Source organism: Hyla sarda, chromosome 5, assembly GCF_029499605.1.
Source record: "Hyla sarda isolate aHylSar1 chromosome 5, aHylSar1.hap1, whole genome shotgun sequence".
NCBI lineage: Eukaryota > Metazoa > Chordata > Amphibia > Anura > Hylidae > Hyla > Hyla sarda.
Genome location: NC_079193.1, coordinates 90,431,912 through 90,453,243, shown reverse-complemented (window position 1 = coordinate 90,453,243; position 21,332 = coordinate 90,431,912). Strand labels below are relative to the sequence as shown.

Sequence of the window (21,332 nt, the reverse complement as noted above, 5' to 3'; positions counted from 1 at the left end):
CATTTACAGTGTGCAATTTAATTGTCCAAATGAAAAAAAAGATTACTTTTCCCTGAGCTATATTCTGTTTTGTGTGTAGTCATTGCCAGACTATCAGTTTTCAAAGTTCAAAGAATTGAGAACAGAGAAGAAAAGGTTGATCCTGTGCATTAGGAGGGATGGACGTCATGTAATCTGGCCCATGTTTGATGCTAAATAGTAATATTTATACAATTTTTAAACAGGTATATAGAAAATGTGAGTTTTATAAATCAAATGCATTATTCAAAACAAATGTAAATAGTAACAATAGGATTTATTAACTTTTATTTATATACATCCTCAGCTCCTCTGTACAAGAATGCATGTATCCACATCAGTTCCTGACCAACGTTGCAAAAATATTCCCAAATCTAAATGTTTCCAAATCTCGTTTCTGCTCTGGGCATTAAAATTGTACGTAGGAATGAGATTTGGAAACAGGGCTCAGCTTTCAGCTGCCTGTCAATCATGCAGGGACAGTAACGGGAGGGGGAGTAAGGAGGCATTCCAGCCCCAGCTTTTTATGGTCTTTGAAATGCCTCTTTAATATCTGGTACCAGATAAAAATGCTTTTTTTTTTAAATAAAGTTGGAAACAGTGGAAAATCTGCACCAAAATCTAAATAGTGGATTTGCCTTTAAAGCATTACATGGATTTTCTGCTATGGAACATTTGCAGCATTTCCGCAACATGTGTTCATTGAAAATCTGAAACCAAGTCTCCCAAAAATAATATAGAAAAAGAATGGTCCTACAAATTATTAGAAAATATTTAACATTGTTTTAATTTTCTGTCAAATGTTTTCTGATTTTGAGGAATTAATATCTGGTGCTTAAATAGGCACTCTCATTAAAATACATTTTTGCTATTGCACTCCTTATGGTAAATAAAAAATATTTCTAATATACTTTGTTTAAAAGAAAAAAAAAAGAAGTTTTCTATGTCTTATTTGTGCTTAAAAAAGCTCAAGAGCACATTTTCCCCCATCTTATACACAGACTTTGGACTGAAGCCCAAACACTGGAAGTGCAGCCTGGAATGCTAAGGGGTGTGTGTCCAACCAACAGCATATGGCAGCTAAGTGTGAGAGGAGCTATGATTAGATGAGGCTGGACCCCCCCCCCCCCCCCCCCCCCATCAACACTCCAGGCTGCACTTTCTGTATTTGGACTTCTGTCCTATGTCTGTGTATAAGATGGGGGAAGATGTGCTCTTGAGCTTTTTAAGCACAAATAAGACTTAGAAAACTTAAACCATGTATATTAGAAATAATTCTTATTTACCATAAGGAGTGCAATAGCAAAAATTTTTTTAAATGAGAGTTACCCTTTAATGGTTGTTTGTGGTGACAGAGTGGTGTATAAAGTTAGGTTTGTGGTTTTTCCCCCCACATATATTTAGCATTTACATAAGTAAAGCTCTTGACACCCATAGGCTACAATAGCATCTGTGTCACGGCTGTGGTAAGGTGGATCCACTGACCTGTGGGGATGATGGTGTGGACCGTACCAGGGAGCATAGTCTAAGGTGCCGCTGTTTTTCACCAGAGCCTGCCACAAATGGGATGGACTTGCTGTGGCAGGCGGCACCCAGGTCGCTACCCCTGGTATGACTCATCACCTCAGGCAGCTGAGGAATAACATGGCACAAGAAGGTGGAGGCACAGACGTAGTCAGGACTGCCAGGAGGTCAGGGCAGGCAGCAAAGAAGCGAGGTCTGGTCACGTAGCAAGAAGGTCAGAAGGCAGGCGGCACAGGAGCAAGGTCAGAATACATAGCAAGGGTCAGATACACAGCAAGGCAAGACACCGGAAAATGCTTTCTCTAAGGCAACTAGGCAACAAAGATCTATCAGGGGTTAAGGGGAAGTGAGAATTACCTATCAGGTCAGCGCCCAATTATTGGTGCGCTGGCTCTTTAAATCTCAGAGAGCCGGTGTGCGCACACCCTAGGAAGCGGGGAAGCGCGCCGGCAGTGAGAGAGCACATTGGAGCCAGGAACACGGCGGGGAGCGCGTCCACTGGCCAGGAGGCTGCAGACAGGGACAGGTAAGGAGGCAGCAGTGCCGCCCGTGCTGAAGACAGCACGGGGCGGTGGGGTAGAAATGCGCCATGGCCAGCATGTCTGGCCGCCGAGCCACTTGTAACAATCTTATTCATCTATTCATTACAGAAATACATACAATACAACCATTAAAAGGATCACATATTGGTCTAAGGGTGACAGATGCTACTGTTGCAAACCTCCATTTAGCGGGGTCGTCATTTAGATAAACTCTTTGCGTGTCACAGAGACATGTCAAGATTCTTGATCAGTTGGGGTCTCAGTGTAAAGACCTCCACTGATCAGCAGAATGAGCGGGGAGAAGCACACAGTAGCATGCTTCATTCTTCAGCTTGCAGCAATCTCTGTCCAGAGACATGGACACTTTAAATAGAGACTTAAGTGCAGTGTGAACCTAGCCTAATATGCTAAATAGTAATGATATTCAGCTGTAGCTCCTTACCTTCACTATTGTTCTTTTATTATCTGTGCATGTGGAAAAAGGTTTTATACATTGATAAACCAGAGTACAATGTAAATTCTCAGCTACTGGGTTTATGGCAAAATGAGCAGCTTTGATCTGCAATATCCATAGTGAAATTTTGAGTATAGGCTCATCTTGAGACACCGAGTTAGTAGATGTTTTACTTTTACAGATCCCCGGTGAAAGCCTATATTATAGTCCCGAGATCCAGACATAATTCCACAGGCTTGAGAGCTCAAATCTCCTAGCATTACTTTCTACAATAACTGCACAGAGCTTCTTCTGGTGATTTGCCTTTTAGGAAGTGTAGCCTTTACACTGGATACTGTAATTTAATGTAGCGCAAAAAAAAAAAAAAAAAACAACAACAATTTAACTGTAGACTGCATGAAATTGCAACCTTTAGAATTGTTAATGCAGCTTTGGAATACAATACAGACATTACATTGGAGCAAATCTGTAAGCAGACCGTATAATAAATATACACTGTACAACAAAGAAATATATATTGCATATTGTATGTACATTAAGTATATAAATTAGACATATGAAAGGGTTAGGGTGTGTTTACACCATGCTTGTGCCTCCCGAGGAACAGATACATCAGAAAAATTGCCAACATATCCATGTTCATAGCAGACCCCATTGATGTCAATGGCCTGAACCAAGTCACTAGCCTTTCTAAGCACAAATACATAGGCATGCCCTTTTTACATATTGACGATGTATCAGGGCCTCAAAAGGCACAAATGTGGAGTGATCACACCCTTTGTACAAGTTAAAGAATTGTTATTTACAGCATCTTTCAAAATATTTAGCATTAGCTACTCTGTAAAACTAGAAAATAGCTTTACTTCTTAGGGCTCATTCACAGTATGGTTGAGCTCTCTATGGCACATAAATGTCAGCAAACTGTACAAATGGGATTCTGGTGTTTATGTGCATGAACAGGCACAGTCCCAGAGGACTTCAATGGCCCGAATCTATTCAACTACATACAGTGGGGCAAAAAAGTATTTAGTCAGCCACCAACTGTGCAAGTTCTTCCACTTAAAAAGATGAGAGAGGCCTGTAATTTTCATCATAGATATACCTCAACGATGAGAGACATAATGAGAAAAAAAATCCATTAAATCACAGTCTGATTTTTAAAGAATTTATTTGCAAATTATGGTGGAAAATAAGTATTTGGTCAATAACAAAAGTTCATCTCAATACTTTGTTATATACTGTCTGTTGGCAATGACAGAGGTCAAACGTTTTCTGTAAGTCTTCACAAGGTTTTCACACACTGTAGCTGGTATTTTGGCCAATTCCTCCATGCAGATCTCCTCTAGAGCAGTGATGTTTTGTTGCTGGGCAACACAGACTTTCAACTCCCTCCAAAGGTTTTCTATGGGGTTGAGATCTGGAGACTGGCTATGCCACTCCAGGACCTTGAAATGCTTCTTAGGAAGTCACTCCTTCGTTGCCCAGGCAGTGTGTTTGGGATCATTGTCATGCTGAAAGACCCAACCACATTTAATTTTCAATTGGTCATGGAAGGAGGTTTTCACTCAAAATCTCATGATACATGGCCCATTCATTCTTTCCTTTACATGGATCAGTCGTCCTCATCCCTTAGCAGAAAAATAGCCCCAAAGCATGATGTTTCCACCCCCATGCTTCATAGTAGGTATGGTGTTCTTTGGATACAACTCAGCATTCTTTCTCCTCCAAAAACGGCAAGTTGAGTTTTTACCAAAAAGTTCAACTTTGGTTTCCTCTGACCATATGACATTCTCCCAATACTCTTCTGGATAATTGATATGCTCTCTAGAAAACTTCAGACAGGCCCAGACATGTACTGGCTTAAGCAGGGGGACACGTCTGGCACTGCATGATTTGAGTCCCTGGCGGCGTAGTGTGTTACTGATGTTAGCCTTTGTTACTTTGATCCCAGCTCTCTAAAGGGCACTCATTAGTTCCCCCCGTCTGGTTCTGGGATTTTTGCTCACCGTTCTCATGATCATTTTGACACCACGGGGTGAGATCTTGCGTGGAGCCCCAGATCGAGGGAGATTATCAGTGGTCTTGTATGTCTCCCATTATCTAATAATTGCTCCCACAGTTGATTTCTTCACACCAAGCTGCTTACCTATTGCAAATTTAGTCTTCCCAGCCTGGTGCAGGTCTACAATTTTGGTTCTGGTGTCCTTCAACAGCTCTTTGGTCTTGGCCATAGTGGAGTTTGGTGTGTGACTGTTTGAGGTTGTTGTTTATACTGATAACAAGTTCAAACAGGTGCCATTACTCTTAATGAAGAAGTTACAGGTCTGTGAGAGCCAGAAATCTTGCTTGTTTGCAGGTGACCAAATACTTATTTTCCACCATAATTTTCAAATAAATTTTTAAAAAATCAGACAATTTGATTTTATGGATTTTTTTTCTCATTATGTCTCTCATAGTTGAGGTATATCTATGATGAAAATTACAGGCCTCTCATCTTTTTAAGTGGGAGAACTTGCCCAATTGGCTGACTAAACGCTTTTTTTTTTTCCCCCCACACTGTACACTTATAGGTGTTTCGACAATTAGCTGACAACATTTAGGTCATTAAAGAGAACATGTCATTAACTCATATTTTCAAAATTAACTCAGATTATAGTCCCTAACTACTCCTAAAACCCCTCCTGCCCTTAATAATCTGTATCATACCTTTCCCCTTGCTCCCACTGTGTGAGCTCCCGGAAGGAGAAACTGGGCGTTCCCCAGCAGGCGCGACGTCACTGAAGTTTGCGAGAGCTGTGCCTCGCCATGCCCCGCACACACTTCCTGAGTTTGGTCTCCTGCCAAGCCAGGAGGAGACCAAATTAACTGTTTGATTTGCGGAAGGGAACAAAACAGCCACCTTGTGGCCGTTAAAAACATAAAGGTCATTAAAAGTATATAAAGGTCGAGAAGTTTAACATCAAGTAAATAGCAATGTATCTTATAATTACATAAGGAACAATATATTTAATCCCTTAATGACCACGGATGTAAATGTACATCCTGGTGCGGAGGTACTTCGCGCACCAGGACATACATTTACATCCTGTACATTACCACGAGCATTGGAGCGGGGCTCGAGTCATGCACGGCATATAGCTGCCGGTAATGGAGGACATCAGCGATTGTGCTGATATCCGCCATTAACCTCTGAGATGCCGTGATCAATACAGATCATGGCATCTGCGGCAGTGCAGCATTTGAAATCGCTGATCTAATCAGATCAGCTAAGATAGCGGACGGAGGTTCCCTCACCTGCCTCCACCGCCTTTCCAGTCATGCATAGCACCGAACAGTATTGGCAATTTAATGATTGCCATGAGTAGTCCTCTATGGGGACATAATGAGTTAAAAATAAAAGTAAAAAAGGTTAAAAAATAAGTAAAAAAAATTTGAAAAATCCCCCCCTAATAAAAATTTTAATCACCCCTTTTCCCTCAAAAAAATCATAAAAAATAATAATTATTAAAAATATTTGGTATCGCCGCATTCATAAATGTCCGATCTATCAAAATATAATGTTAATGATCCCGTACGTCGAACAGCGTAATCGTAAAAAAAAAAAAAAAAGTACAAAATTGCTGCTTGGTAGTCACATCACATTCACAATTATTTTTTATAAAAAGTTATAAAAAAAAAGTCACATATACACAAATGGTACTAACAAAAACCTACAGGTCATGCCGCAGAAAATGAACCCTCATACCGCCTCGTATACAGAAAAATGAAAAAGTTATACGTGGTCAAAATAGGGAGATTTTAAACATACTGATTTTGTAAAAAAAAAAAAAAAAGCAGCACCATAATAGAAAAGTATGTAAAGATGGGTATTATTTTAATCGTATTGACTCACAGAATAAAGAAAACGTGTGGTTTTCATTTTAATTTCTTCACTAAAAAAATATTTTTTGGGGTTTGTTGTACATTTTATGGTAAAATGAGAGGAGTCATTACAAAGTGCAATTGGCCACGCAAAAAACAAGCCCTCAGATGGGTTTGTGGATGAAATATAAAAGAGTTATGGATTTTAGAGGGCAAGGAGGAAAAAATGAAAATGCAAAAATAAAATTGGCCTGGTCCTTAAAGCCAAAATGGTCTTGGTCCTTAAAGGGTTAAAGTTTAGTTTGGTGACAGGTACTCTTTAAAGTGAATGGGGCCTTTCCCTGTTCATGCACATATACATTAGCATCTTATTTTAAAAGTTTGCTGATGTATAGCTGTCATGGGGGACACAATTGATTACACAGACAGATTACCCTATGATTGACACTTCTAATCATTGTTTCACCAGAGCTTTGTGTTTGTCCTTGGCTTATTTATCAGCTGAACAAATATGTTTTATATGAAACAAACTCCTTTTTTCTCTCCGATATATAAAGTCTTGACTACGGTAAGAATATGTTAATGCCCAACAGTGCTATTTTGGATCCAATGACAATCCCAAAAGTGAAGTTTCCAACAATGTATAGATAACAGTAAAAAAAGGAGCACACAACAAAAATGACATATTGAATGGCTCACTTTGGTATCATTTTCCAGATCTGGTTCTTTTGTCTATAACTACATGGTTTTACAAACAGGAATGTGTTGCCAGTCTGTGTTGTTCCTGGCTCGATGCACTTGCCAGTAGGAAGGTGAATCACCAATCCTGCCTACAAAAGAAAATAATATCACATCATTTATATTTATTTACACAGCAATGTTAATAATGGACTATCATTATGGTTTATATATTACTTTTATTACATTCTTAATCGTTTGTAATATCAAGAAAAACAATAATAAATAAATAACAAAAGAATTAAATAGTGGTCTATGAAGGGGGTTTTCTCAAAGTCAATTGCAGCTTTGGATAATGTATAAAATACAATATTGGATATGGATAAAATACATCACACAAAATCTCTTCAAAGAAGTGGTCTTTTGGAGAGTTTTCGCTATATGCCCAAATTAGCAATATTATTAAATACAAAATAAACTTAAATGTACATGAAAACAATACACTGCAATGCTTAAAAAATGTAAGGTGCGCTCAAAAGATAATGCATTTTCCATAGAGCTATGTAAGGGTTATGATCTACAGAATCCAAAGGCTGAGGAAAATTCTGAGTAGAGAATTAAGATGTCGATTTTTAGGCTTCAATGCTGTATGCCACATGGTGCCATGTTTGTGCTGTGTTGAATATGGGGGACTTTACAATAAACCAGCTGGTTAAGACTAATTGCAGTAATAAAGGTGAAAATACATTATATATATATTCCTCCTTGGCATTGAATTATTTACACTACCAGAACAAACCTTGTAGTGTACATGTCATCTAGGTGCCCTCAGGCTCCAGTAAAGGGAGCTCATTCGGTGTATAGGGGAGAAAAGAATATGCACTATATACACGATATCCGTCTAAAATAGGCAGAGCTGTGTAAGCTATTATTTTGTGTGCACTTTGTATGTTATGCATTTAATAGGGCTACATAATGTACAACAATAATCCAAACATCACACTATTTCGTTTAAGTTCAGATACTTTAATGTGCATTCTGTAAAAACCTTTAGAAATATATACAGGGAAAATATTTATTGCAATGTGCATGTAAATGTTAAAAACTTCAAATAAAGATCTTAATAAATAGGTTATCCACATAAGGAATGAGTAGAGTGCTGTAATGCTTATCCTGGAGATAATGCCAGAATTGATGATTTTGTTGCCTATGTTTGTTTTCAGTTTTTTATTGGGCTAATAACCTTTTAACACCCATCAGAGCTAAATCTGTATTTATTTTTATTTTTTTATAATAGTTATTACAAATTGCTATTACATTTTATTTTGTTTTCCTTTATGGTTTTTGGCACTAAAAAAATAGAAAAGGATCTAAGCCAATTATCTGCGAACTAGTGAGGACTGTTAAAACCTATTGACTGGACCATTCTAGCAGCTTTATTTTTTTCTTTGAAAGCCCTTGAGAGTTTCCTTGGCTGTGTGTTTGGGATCATTTTACTTGCCACTTAAGTCCTCAACAGTGCTCCCTAGAACATCCAGAAGCTTACCGTAGTTATAATTGATGTTGGTAAAGTGTGTTTTCTGGCCTGAATCTTTTTCTAATGAAAGGCGGGTTGGTAGTGGGGAATTTCATTCCATTTCTAGTCAGTCTGGGTTTTTAGTGGAGCCCAAATCAGCTGGTTAATACGTTTTTAAACAAAGTGTTACTCAGTGTGTAGGCTAAGGCTTAGAGGAACCTAAAACTCTGATGAGAGTTGGAGTCCTGATGTCTGCAGCCTCAAAAAGGGACATTTTGACCAGTGAGAGTGGCTAGTAGTAAGTCACCTGTATAGATAGAGAAGATTATGGTATAGTTAAAGGGGTATTCCAGGCAAAACCTTTTATATATATATATATATATATATATATCAACTGGCTCTGGAAAGTTAAACAGATTTGTAAATTACTTCTATTAAAAAATCTTAATCCTTCCAATAGTTATTAGCTTCTTAAGTTTTCTGTCTAACTGCTCAATGATGATTGAGCTGTGCATGATGGGAGAATATCCCCATAGGAGCTGGACAGCTCCTGGGACATGAGTCATCAGAGAGCAGTTAGACAACAACTCAACTTCAGAAGCTAATAACTATTGAAAGGATTAAGATTTTTTAATAGAAGTAATTTACAAATCTGTTTAACTTTCCGGAGCCAGTTGATATATATATATATATATATATATATATATATATATATATATGTATATATATATATATATATATATATATATATATATATATATATATAAAGTTTTGGCCTGGAATACCCCTTTAATGCTTGAACAAGCAGGAATTTGTTTTGTATTTTGTGCCTGTGTGTGAAGTCTGTATTTTGGTTTACTGAAAAATAAAAACAGTAGAAGCCTTGTTCTCTGACTGCTATTTTCCTGGGGCTACAGAGCTTATATCCCACAATATATTATAATGATTGTTATTATTATTATTATTATTATTATTATTATTAAGTAATACTGTAATTATTGGCAGGTTCACACAATGCAGTTTGGGGCTGTGTGTTTTTTTTTATTTTTATTTTTTTTTTAATCAAAAGATCATAAGGGAAGAATAAGTAAAAAATACTGTGTGGACCTAGACATCAAATGCCTAAAATTTTTGATACAATATATTTCAAACCATATCTATACCTCATTAAAATCCCATGTGGATACATTGCTAAGGTTACAGTTCCGGAGGAGTACCATTTCATCTATTACATCCAGGCAAAAAGACTCTGTCATTCTTAATTCGATCTTCTTTTCATAATAGACAAATATCTAGAAAGAAAAAATTCACGTGTTGCTAAACAACCCAAATATGTGCATAGTATTATTTATAATACATAGGCATAAATAAAGTGCAAGCATGCTATACTAAAGTGCAGCCGAATGGACTTCAGAGGCAGTTTAGCTGTTGTCTAGGCACAAACATGGCGTGTTTGGTAAAAAGAAATAGAAAGTAAATGGAGGGTTTTAAGTGGTTGGATCTAAGTTGTTTTACCAAACATACGATAGGGCTCTGGTAGAAAATTAAAGCGTACCGGTCAGATACCCCCCACCCCTCAAAAAAAATAAAAAATAAAATAAAAATGTATGTTACGTATGTTACTCAGTACCTCATCCTGATCATGTACATGTAATCATTTTATGTCCCTCTCATGCCTGCAGGGTTAAGACTATTCCCCATCCCTCACTCTGCTGACTCACTGCTCTCAGCCTGGCAGCCCTGCTCTGTAACTCATGGCTCTGGTTTTATGCTGTATACACACACACACACACACACAAACACAAACACACATTAACACACAAACAATCACAATGATCAATGAAGATTGCCTGTCCTCCACCACCAAAGACAATATGGTGAGTGTATAACTTACATCTTCCTAAATTAGTGCAAAGGTTTAGTAATAAAAGTACACTGGTTTTTCATGCATACATGTTCTATATGTTCCTATGTCACTCGTGTATCATCCTGTGTGCCACTCCTGTAATGCTGGGACTTGAAATTTTGGAATAGTTGGAGGTACAGTGTTTGGATAACTCTTTTTTACAGCAGTGTTGCCTTCAGCTGTGTGCCTACAGCTTTTGCATAGCTACAACTCCCAGCATGCCCAGACATCCTTTGACTTTCCAGGCATGCTTGGAGTTCTAGTTTTGCAACAGCTGGAGGCACATGTTTGGTGAAACTGCGTGACGTCACAACTCCGCCCCATGTGACATCACGCCCCGCCCCCTCAATGCAAGTCTATGGGAGGTCAGTCACGCCCCCTACCATAGACTTGCATTGAGGGGGCAGGGCGTGACATCACACAGGGCGGAGTCGTGACGTCACGCTCGTCCGCCATTGTGTCGGGATCCGAAGCCTCCAGCGTTGCCGGTGTGAGATGAAAGCCGTACAGGTGGGTGCTGTAGCCGAGATCCTGGGGGTCCCCAGCAGCGGGACTACGGCGATCTGATATCTTATCCCCTATCCTTTGGATAGGGGATAAGATGTCTAGGGGTGCGGAGTACCCCTTTAAAGGGGTACTCCGGTGGAAAACTTTCTTTTTTTTTAAATCAACTGGTGCCAGAAAGTTAAACAGATTTGTAAATTACTTCTATAAAAAATCTTAATCTCCAGTACTTATTAGCTGCTGAATACTACAGAGGAAATTATTTTCTTTTTGGAACATAGTGCTCTCTGCTGACATCTCTGTCTATTTTAGGAACTGTCCAGAGCAGCATATGTTTTCTATGGGGATTTTCCTCTACTCTGGACAGTTCTTAAAATGGACAAATGTGTCAGCAGAGAGCACTGTGGTCATGATGCCAGCAGAGAGCTCTGTGTTTCAAAAAGAAAATAATTTTCTCTGTAGTATTCAGCAGCTAATAAGTACTGGAAGGATTAAGAGTTTTTAATAGAAGTAATTTGCAAATCTGTTTAACTGTCTGGCACCGGTTGATAAAAAAAAAGAAAGGTTTCCACCGGAGTACCCTTTAATGATGTATTTGGGACAGACCTTCCTTAGGACCCTTTTTTTTTTTTAAATAAGAGAAGTTCAAATTTAATTACATTTTTTTAAATAAACTTTCTTTTAGTGATGAAATATATTTCTTTTTTGTAATACAAAAAGATTGCTTTTACAAAACATGGAAATGAGGGCTATCAAGTTTGACCAATATCACGAAAAATATTCAAAATACCAGGGAAGATTTATTAATATTGTTTTAAATTTCAATAGAATAAATCTAGACAAGAAAGTTCAAGAAAGAAAATGTGTCAAATTTATCACCGTGACACATTCAGTATAAGCCGCACGCACACACACACACACACACGCACGCACGCACGCACGCACACACACACACACACACGCACACACGCACACACACACACACACACACACGCACACACACACACGCGCACACACGCACACACACAAACACACACGCACACACGCACACACACACACACGCACACACACGCACACACGCACACACACACACACACACACGCACACACACACACAAACACACACGCACACACGCACACACACACACACACACACGCACACACACGCACACACACACACGCACACACACACACACACACACGTACACACACACACACGCACACACACACACACACACACACGCACACACACGCACACACACACACACACGCACGCACACGCACACACACACGCATGCACGCACACGCACGCACGCACACACACACGCACACACACACTCACGCACGCACACACACATGCACACGCACACACACACACACACTTTTGTAGGCAGTTTTCAAAAGGGTCTTGTAATGCATAAAGAAATGTCTAAGACAAATAATACATTTAGTAAAAGCAAAATGTCCAGCGCGAATATGAAGGAACTGGATGTTTATTCCAATAGCCAAAAAGACAAGGCGAACATGACAAGGTGACACGTTTCGGTCCTAAGACTGGACCTTAGTCAATAGTCAAAAAATACATTTAGCACACAGCATGTACACTAGTTTTATGTGCAAGTGAAGCTTGAGTTCTGGCACATTCCCCTCCCCCTAAATTTCCTCCGCGGTACATTTGAGTCGAATAGATCATATTTTTTCCAATGGTTTTTGCATAGTAAATTAAATATAATATTGAAAGTAAAAACTACCTGATTCTTATTGTCATCACAACTGGAAAGTTCAACCAGCTGCATTTTACTGTTGTGTGAACACTGAACACACTGTCCAGCACCTGAATTAAAAAGCTGCAAAAGAAAAAAAAAAAGAAGATAAATCAGATATTTGGTGTATCATGTGCATCATAGGTGTGCGTGTGGTTGAAGACATTCCAGTTATTCAGTGGAGTATTACAGTGGATTAGTTACAAAAAACTAAAAAGCTCTGAAGCTACAATATACAGAATGTAAAATAACAAAACAAATTCTGTTTAATTACACATAGATAATATGTATTACTTGTCCTGGTGAATGGAGAACTGAATATGTGGTGTTCATGGCAGGATCAATATCGGATAAAAACCATGTAAATCCTTTACATCCCAATCGCAGGCGCAGTTGCTTCAGTTCGGTGACATCATTCCTTTCTAGCTAAAACAGAGAAAAAATATGTTGTAATTCCAGATAGAAACACAAGGTGGAAGAAGGCAAGAAAATACAACTATTAAGTCTGTAATGATGCTGGTGCAGGATATTGTACTAGGATATAATAGATTTAGCATCTTTCACCAAATTGTTTGTCATTTATGGCTAAGACTATTTGAAGTATACTGTGTTTTATTTTTGGAGAATTGAGTGTAGTAAATCTTCCCCAATATTTGCAGAGTCTGGCAGTGCTTTAGAAACCCAAAACACAGTAAGTACTTCCCAAAATGCAAGATACCCGATCAATCTCTGTGCAGACATTGAGCTCAGAAACCTGCAGAACTGTGAATTTAAAGCATTTCTGTCGCTTAAAACTTTTGACATGTCACCCAGACTGTGCGGTGCTCTCTCATCAACCGCTTCCTCCCACACAGAGTGGAAGCAGAAGAGGAGAGAGTGCCGCAGAGCACTGAAGAAGACCCAGGGACCACACAACGTTGTTAAATACACTGCTCAAAAAAAAATAAAGGGAACACTTAAACAACACAATGTAAGTCCAACTCAATGACACTTCTGTGAAATCACACTGTTCACTCAGGAAGCAACACTGATTGACAATCAATTTCACATACTGTTGTGCAAATGGAACAGACAACTGGTGGAAATTATAGGCAATTAGCAAGACACACCCAATAAAGGAGTGGTTCTGCAGGTGGTCACCACAGACTACTTCTCAGTTCCTATGCTTCCTGGCTGATGTTTTGGTCACTTTTGAATGCTGGCGGTGCTTTCACTCTAGTGGTAGCATGAGACGGAGTCTACAACCCACACAAGTGGCTCAGGTAGTGCAGCTCATCTAGGATGGCACATCAATGCGAGCTGTGGCAAGAAGGTTTGCTGTGCCTGTCAGTGTGGTGTCCAGAGCATGGAGGCGCTACCAGGAGAAAGGCCAGTACATCAGGAGACGTGGAGGAGGCCGTAGGAGGGCAACAACCCAGCAGCAGGACCGCTACCTCCGCCTTTGTGCGAGGAGAAGCAGGAGGAGCACTGCCAGAGCCCTGCAAAATGACCTCCAGCAGGCCACAAATGTGCATGTGTCCACTCAAACGGTCATAAACAGACTCCATGAGGGTGGTATGAGGGCCCGACGTTCACAGGTGTGGGTTGTGCTTACAGCTGAACACCGTGCAGGACATTTGGCATTTGCCAGAGAACAACAAGATTGGTGAATTCACCACCACCACCCTGTGCTCTTCACAGATGAAAGCAGGTTCACGCTAAGCACATGGGACAGATGTGACGAGTCTGGAGATGCCGTGGAGAACATTATGCTGCCTGCAACATCCTCCAGCATGACCGGTTTGGCAGTGAGCCAGTAATGGTGTGGGTGGCATTTCTTTGGGGGGCCACACAGCCCTCCATAACGGTATTAACGGGTCATAACGGCTAATCACAAAATCCCATCGACTTGACTGGGATTTTGTAACGGCCGTTTAACGGCCGGTTTGAAGGGATTTCTTAACGGAACATTATAACGGGTCTTTAAAACGGAGAAATGATATAGTGTGAAAGCAGCCAAAGAATATGTAGCTCTCTTGTAAAGAAGTAAATGTTAACTTTAAGTTTATCGGAGGAGACTGAACATGGAAACATGACAATGGTATAAATCCTGCTATCATCATTCATACTGTTGGAAAGCTCAACTGCTAAAATGATTGTGGAAATAGAAGGTGGGCAAGCAATAAATGAACCTAAACCGAAATGGAGCAACATTTTGAGGCTGTTGAGCAACAATTCACAGTAAGTTCTTACCAGCTTAGTTACCACTTTCTTTCCAATATTATGGTAGAAAATGTCTTTGTAGCTGTCCATCCAAACCTCTGCAATTCGAATTTTACTTCTTAACATCGTTTCATTTTGCATTGCATTGTGTGTTTGATTCTTAAGCAAATAGCCAACTCTTGAACAAGGTACAATTTCTACTGATCCACCGCAGAGCCACACCTGTAGAGAAATATATTGCAAGACATGTATTTAAATTCAGTTTTAATATACCATGCCACTTGTACACTATAACTTATTTACTATAATGAATTATTGTGCATGCCAATTGTAATAATATACTGTAAGCCACAGAGCTAGCATAAAAATCACATACCCCCTGTGTAGTACCTACCGTTTGGCGAACCCAGCCCCCACCGGGGGCGCATACCTGGAGAGGGCACAGGCCGCCAAACAGCACAGCAGTGCAAAGCTGTAGTAAGGGGCCCGCCTGAGTTTTCGTCAGATCTCCAGCAGTATTCACACAGGCATTCACTCCTCTACTTATGACAGCCAGCGCTCTGCCGCCTCCTCACAGGCCCCACTGCTGACAGCCCCTCCGTCTCTCCTCTGTAAGTACAGGCAGGGCCGATTATCTAGTAACTGTCTGGACATGCTGGGTGTTGTAGTTTTGCAACAGCTGTAGGCAATCTGGTAGGGAAACACTCAATTAGTGTGACTCCCCATCAGGTATGTGTGCCCTACCTACTTTACACCAGTAATAGGCAGGAGCAGGGATCAGCTCCATGTCCAGGATCCAGCATAGACCCCATACACATCTCCCCCTCTACTATAGGGTGGTGACACTAAACTGTATAACACAAGCAGGTAGCTACAGTCATGGCCGTAAATGTTGGCACCCCTGAAATTTTTCAAGCAAATTAAGTATTTCTCACAGTAACACATGTTTTGCTATACACATATTTATTCCCTTTGTGTGTATTAGAACTAAACCAAAAAAGGGAGGAAAAAAATCAAATTGAAAATAATGTCACACCAAACTCCAAAAATGGTCTGGACCAAATTATTTGCACCCCTTTCCAAATTGTGGAAAAATAAGATTGTTTCAAGCATGTGATGTTCCTTTAAACTCAACTGGGGCAAGTATAAAATCACACCTGAAAGCAGATAAAAAGGAGAGAAGTTCACTTAGTCTTAGCATTGTGTGTCTGTGTGCGCCACACTTAGCATGGACAACAGAAAGAGGAGAAGAGGACTGTCTGAAGACTTGAGAACCAAAATTGTGGAAAAATATCAACAATCTGAAGGTTACAAGTCCATCTCCAGAGATCTAGATTTGCCTTTGTCCACAGTGCGCAACATTATCAAGAATTTTGCAACCCATGGCACTGTAGATAATCTCCCTGGGTGTAGACAGAAGAGAAAATTTGATGAAGAGTGTCAAGACAGGATAGTCCGGATGATGGATAAGCAGCCCCAAACAAGTTCCAAAGATATGCAAGCTGCCTTGCAGGCTCAAGAAGCATCAGTGTCAGCGCAAACTATCCGTCAACATTTAAATGAAATGAAACGCTATGGCAGGAGACCCAGGAGGACCCCACTGCTGACACAGAGACATAAAAAAGCAAAACTAAATTTTGCCAAAAGGAACTTGAGTAAGCCAAAATTCTTCTGGGAAAACATCTTGTGGACAGATGAGATCAAGATAGAGCTTTTTAGTAAAGCACATCATTCTACTGTTTGCCAAAACCGGAATGAGGCCCACAAAGAAAAGAACACAGCACCTACAGTGAAATATGGTGTAGGTTCAATTATGTTTTGGGGTTGTTTAGCTGCCTCTGGCACTGGGTGCTGTAATGGGACATGGCAGGTGGTGGATCCTCTGGGCCTGTGTGGATGATGACATGAGCCGTGCCAGGGAGCAGAGTCTAAGGTTCCGCTGGTTTTCACCAGAGCCCGCCGCAAAGCGGGATGGTTTTGATGCCGCAGGTGGCACCCAGGTCGCTAGCCCTGGCGTGACTCATCCACACAGGTAGCTGGAAGGTGGCGAGGCACAGAAGGAGACTGGCAGGATGTGGAAAGATGGCAGTAGGTTAGGGCAGGTAACACAGGTGCAGGGTAAGTAAGATAGCAAGGAACGGGTGCACGGTAACAGGAACACAGGACTTTCACTATGGCCCTAGGCAACCAAAGATCCGTGAGGAAACCAAGGGATGAGCTGATATTTAAGGACAGGGTGCCGGTGTAGACACTTAATTAACTGAGCTCTGGCCCTTTAACTTGTTAAGGACCCAGGGCGTAACTGTACGCCCTGAGTCCGCTCCCGATCTATTACGCGGGGCCATGGCCGGGACCCGTGGCTAATAGCGCGCGGCATTGAACGTGGCTGCCGCGCGCTATTAACCCTTTAGACGCGGCGTTCAAAGTTGAACGCTGCGTCTAAAATGAAATTGAAACCAACTTTTACCTGTTAAGGACCCAGGCCGTACCTGTACGCCCTGAGTCCGCTCCCGATCTATAACGCGGGGCCATATATATAACGCCTCTAACAACGACCGGGACCCGTGGCTAATTGCGCGCGGCATTGATCGCACTGCCTAGCGCTATTAACCCTTTAGACACGGCGTTCAAAGTTTAACGCCGCGTCTAAAATGAAAGTGAAACTATGCTGGCTAGCTCAGGGAGCTGTTCGGGATAGCAGCGGTGAAATTACGGCATCCCGAACAGCTTACAGGACAGCTGGAGGGTCCCTACCTGCCTCCTCACTGTCCGATCGCTGAATGACTGCTCAGTGCCTGAGATCCAGGCATGAGCAGTCAAGCGGCAGAATCATCGATCACTGGTTTCTTATGAGAAACCAGTGATCAATGTGAAAGATCAGTGTGTGCAGTGTTATAGGTCCCTATGGGAGCTATAACACTGCAAAAAAAAGTGAAAAAAGTGAATAAAGATCATTTAACCCCTCCCCTATTAAAAGTTTGAATCAACCCCCTTTTCCCATAAAAAAAAAACAGTGTCAATAAAAATAAACATATGTGGTATCGCCGCATGCGGAAATGTCCGAATTATAAAAATATATAGTTAATTAAACCGCACGGTCAATGGCGTACGCGAAAAAAAATTCCAAACTCCAAAGTAGTGCATTTTTGGTCACTTTTTGATCAATAAGTCCTGTCAATGCAAAAATGGTACCGCTAAAAACTTCAGATCACGGCACAAAAAATGAGCCCTCATACCGCCCCATACGCGGAAAAATAAAAAAGTTATAGGGGTCAGAAGATGACATTTTAAACGTATAAATCTTCCTGCATGTAGTTATGATTTTTTCCAGAAGTACAACAAAATCAAACCTATATAAGTAGGGTATCATTTTAACCGTATGGACCTACAGAATAAAAAGAAGGTGTCATTTTTACCGAAAAATGTACTGTGCAGAAACGGAAGCCCCCAAAATTACAAAAGGGCGTTTTTTTCAATTTTATCTCACATTGATTTTTTTGTCCGTTTCGCCGTAGATTTTTAGGTAAAATGACTGATGTCATTACAAAGTAGAATTGGTGGCGCAAAAAATAAGCCATCATATGGATTTTTAGGTGAAAGATTGAAAGAGTTATGATTTTTTAAAGATAAGGAGGAAAAAACGAAAATGCAAAAACGGAAAAACCCCAGGTCCTTAAGGGGTTAAGAGTAAGAGCTCCGTAACACGCGTGCCCTAGGAGCCGGGGGCACGAGCGCCGGGGCTGCGAAGACACAGAGAGGCGGAAGATGAGGAAGGTGAGTGATGGGCTGGGAATCGCATGCGGGCGTGTCCGGCGATGAGAATCCCAGACCCGCTGGCAGCGGGGACATGAGCATAGAGCGCTCACGGCTGGCGTGTCTGGCCGGAGAGCAGGCGTTACAGGAGCCTTGAATGTGTGCAAGGCATCATGAAATCTGAGAATTACCAATGGATTTTGGGTCGCACTGTACAGCCCAGTGTCAGAAAGCTGGTTGTGCATCTGAGATTTTGGGTCTTCCAGCAGGACAATGACCCCAAACATATGTCAAAAAGCCCCCAGAAATAGATGGCAACAAAGTGCTGGAGAGTTCTAAAGTGGCCAGCAATGAGTCCAGATCTAAATCCCATTGAATGCCTGTGGAGAGATCTTAAAATTGCTGTTGTGAAAAGGCGCCCTTCCAATTAGAGAGACCTGGAGCAGTTTGCAAAGGAAGAGTGGTCCAACATTCCGGCTGAGAGGTGTAAGTAGCTTATTGATGGTTATAGGAAGCTACTGATTTCAGTTTTTTTTCCATAGGGTGTGCAACCAAATATTAAGCTAAGGTTTGTGACAGAGTTTGGTGTGACATTATGTCCAATTTGCTTTTTTTCCTCCCTTTTTTGGATTAGTTCCAAGACACACAAAGGGAATAAAAATGTGTATAGCAAAACATGTGTTACTGCAATCCTATTCTGCGAGAAATACTTTCTTGAAAAATTTCAGGGGTGCACATTTACGACCATGACTGTATGTCTTTGTCCCGCCTTCTCTCGCGCCTATGACACCTCCATGTGAGGCTGCTTGTTTCAGGTGCGTCCAGCATGCAGCCTCCCCTAATCTCTGACATGTACATATTAACCTTGTACTGTGACATCACTGTGTATTATCCCTGTACTGTGACATCACTGTATATTATCCCTGTACTGTGACATCGCTGTGTGTATTATCCCTGTACTGTGACATCACTGTGGGTATTATCCCTGTACTGTGACATCATTGTGGGTATTATCCCTGTACTGTGATATCACCGTGTGTGTTATCCCTGTAATGTGACATAACAGTGTATTATCCCTGTACTGTGACGTCACTGTGTGTATTATCCCTGTACTGTGAAGTCACTTTGTGTATTATCCCTGTACTGTGAAATCTCGGTGTATATTATCCCTGTACTGTGACATCACTGTGTATTATCCCTGTACTGTGACATCACGGTGTATATAATCCCTGTTCTGTGATTCACAGTGCAGGGTTGATATGCACAGTGACTTCACAGTCCCGGGTTAATATACACAGTAATGTCACGTACAGGGTTAAGATGCCCAGTGACATTTGAGTACAGGGATAATACACCGTGATGTCACAGTACAGGGATAATACACAGTGATGTCCCCATATATGTCCCCATACATGGGGAGTTTGTAAAGAGATGGGGATGGTGCTATAGAGAGGAACCTAAAATGTTTGGCAGATTCTGCAGAGACAAGTCTTGGCTGGGAGAAGTCCTCTTTGTGATCTGAGCCAGAGAACGACTCCAATCAGAAGATGTCACCTACTGGTGTTATTGGTCTCAGTATACAGTATTTGGTCAGTTACAGTATGACAGTGATATGTATAGTGGCAATATTCCTCTTGTATACTGCCATTATTGGTAATATTAGTCTCAGTATACAGGGTTTGTTCAGTAACAGTATGAAGGTAAGATAAATGGTGATAATATTCCTCCTTGTATACTGGTATTATTAGTATTAATGGTCTCTGTATACAGGATTGGTCAGTAACAGTATGATGGTAATCTGTATGGTGATAATATTTTTCATTGTGTACTGGTATTATTGGTAATATTGGTCTCAGTATACAGAATTTGGTCAGTAACAATATGATGGTAAAATGTATGGTGATTTTATTCCTCCTCTTATACTGGTATTATTGGGGATTGTTGTCTCGATGTACTGGACAGAATTTGCCATGGGACCCCCGGGACATTAGTTACCCCCATAATTTGTACAATCAATTATTAAATGTCAATGTCCCTTCACAGAGTCCCTACAATCTTGAGCTTTCTCCCACCCTTCACACTTAGCCCTTGCTTTTCATTACCTCCGCGCAACCTCTCTCCACATATATTGGACCCTCTTGCTTCAATAGAGGCTTTGGACTCCATCATAGAGCCATCTGTGGTAAACTGGACATCTCCCCAACAGAGTTATGATCTACTAAAGAAATCAGAATGGTGGGATCTCACTGCAGGGAGGGTCCTGATGGGAAGTGGATGCACACAAGGGGCACTTTTTATTAAGGGTTGCAGTACATTGCCTGACTACTGCAGATATACGCAATGATCTCCTAGATTGGTGCTTGTTTTCTGACCCTATTACATAGCTTGGTATCGGCAGCCAGGGCTGCATGAATGATAGTTTGCGTGTGCACCCTTTTACTTCTGCCGTTTGTTGCACCCTATTACAAGGGGAAATGTGCAGCCAACAAATTAGGATTTTTAAACCTTTGAAAAGCGAGCAATCACAATTCATGAGCAAGTGTTTGCTGCTTCATCAACTAATTGCTGGACCTATTACACGGGGCCTATTATAGGGCACTAATCCCTTAAAT

The 21,332-nt window shown here is 40.8% G+C and overlaps 1 protein-coding gene across 2 annotated transcripts in view; it reads right to left on the bottom strand.

Annotated features, from left to right (window-relative positions):
• Nucleotides 1–1,251: 1,251 nt before the first annotated feature.
• GALNT15 (polypeptide N-acetylgalactosaminyltransferase 15) overlaps nt 1,252–21,332 on the bottom strand; it is a 34,855-nt gene continuing 14,774 nt past the window's right edge. Inside the window, exons 6-11 of one of the 2 annotated variants that reach the window (XM_056519918.1) lie at nt 14,998–15,189; nt 13,060–13,191; nt 12,754–12,849; nt 9,757–9,885; nt 7,099–7,229; nt 1,252–1,737 (exon numbers count right to left, since the gene is read on the bottom strand). In XM_056519918.1, coding sequence (XP_056375893.1) covers nt 1,638–1,737; nt 7,099–7,229; nt 9,757–9,885; nt 12,754–12,849; nt 13,060–13,191; nt 14,998–15,189 — 780 coding nt within the window. In that variant the 3' untranslated portion in view covers nt 1,252–1,637. Of the gene's footprint in view, nt 1,738–5,058; nt 7,230–9,756; nt 9,886–12,753; nt 12,850–13,059; nt 13,192–14,997; nt 15,190–21,332 lie in introns of those variants that run through there. The other variant, XM_056519919.1, reaches the window with a different exon arrangement.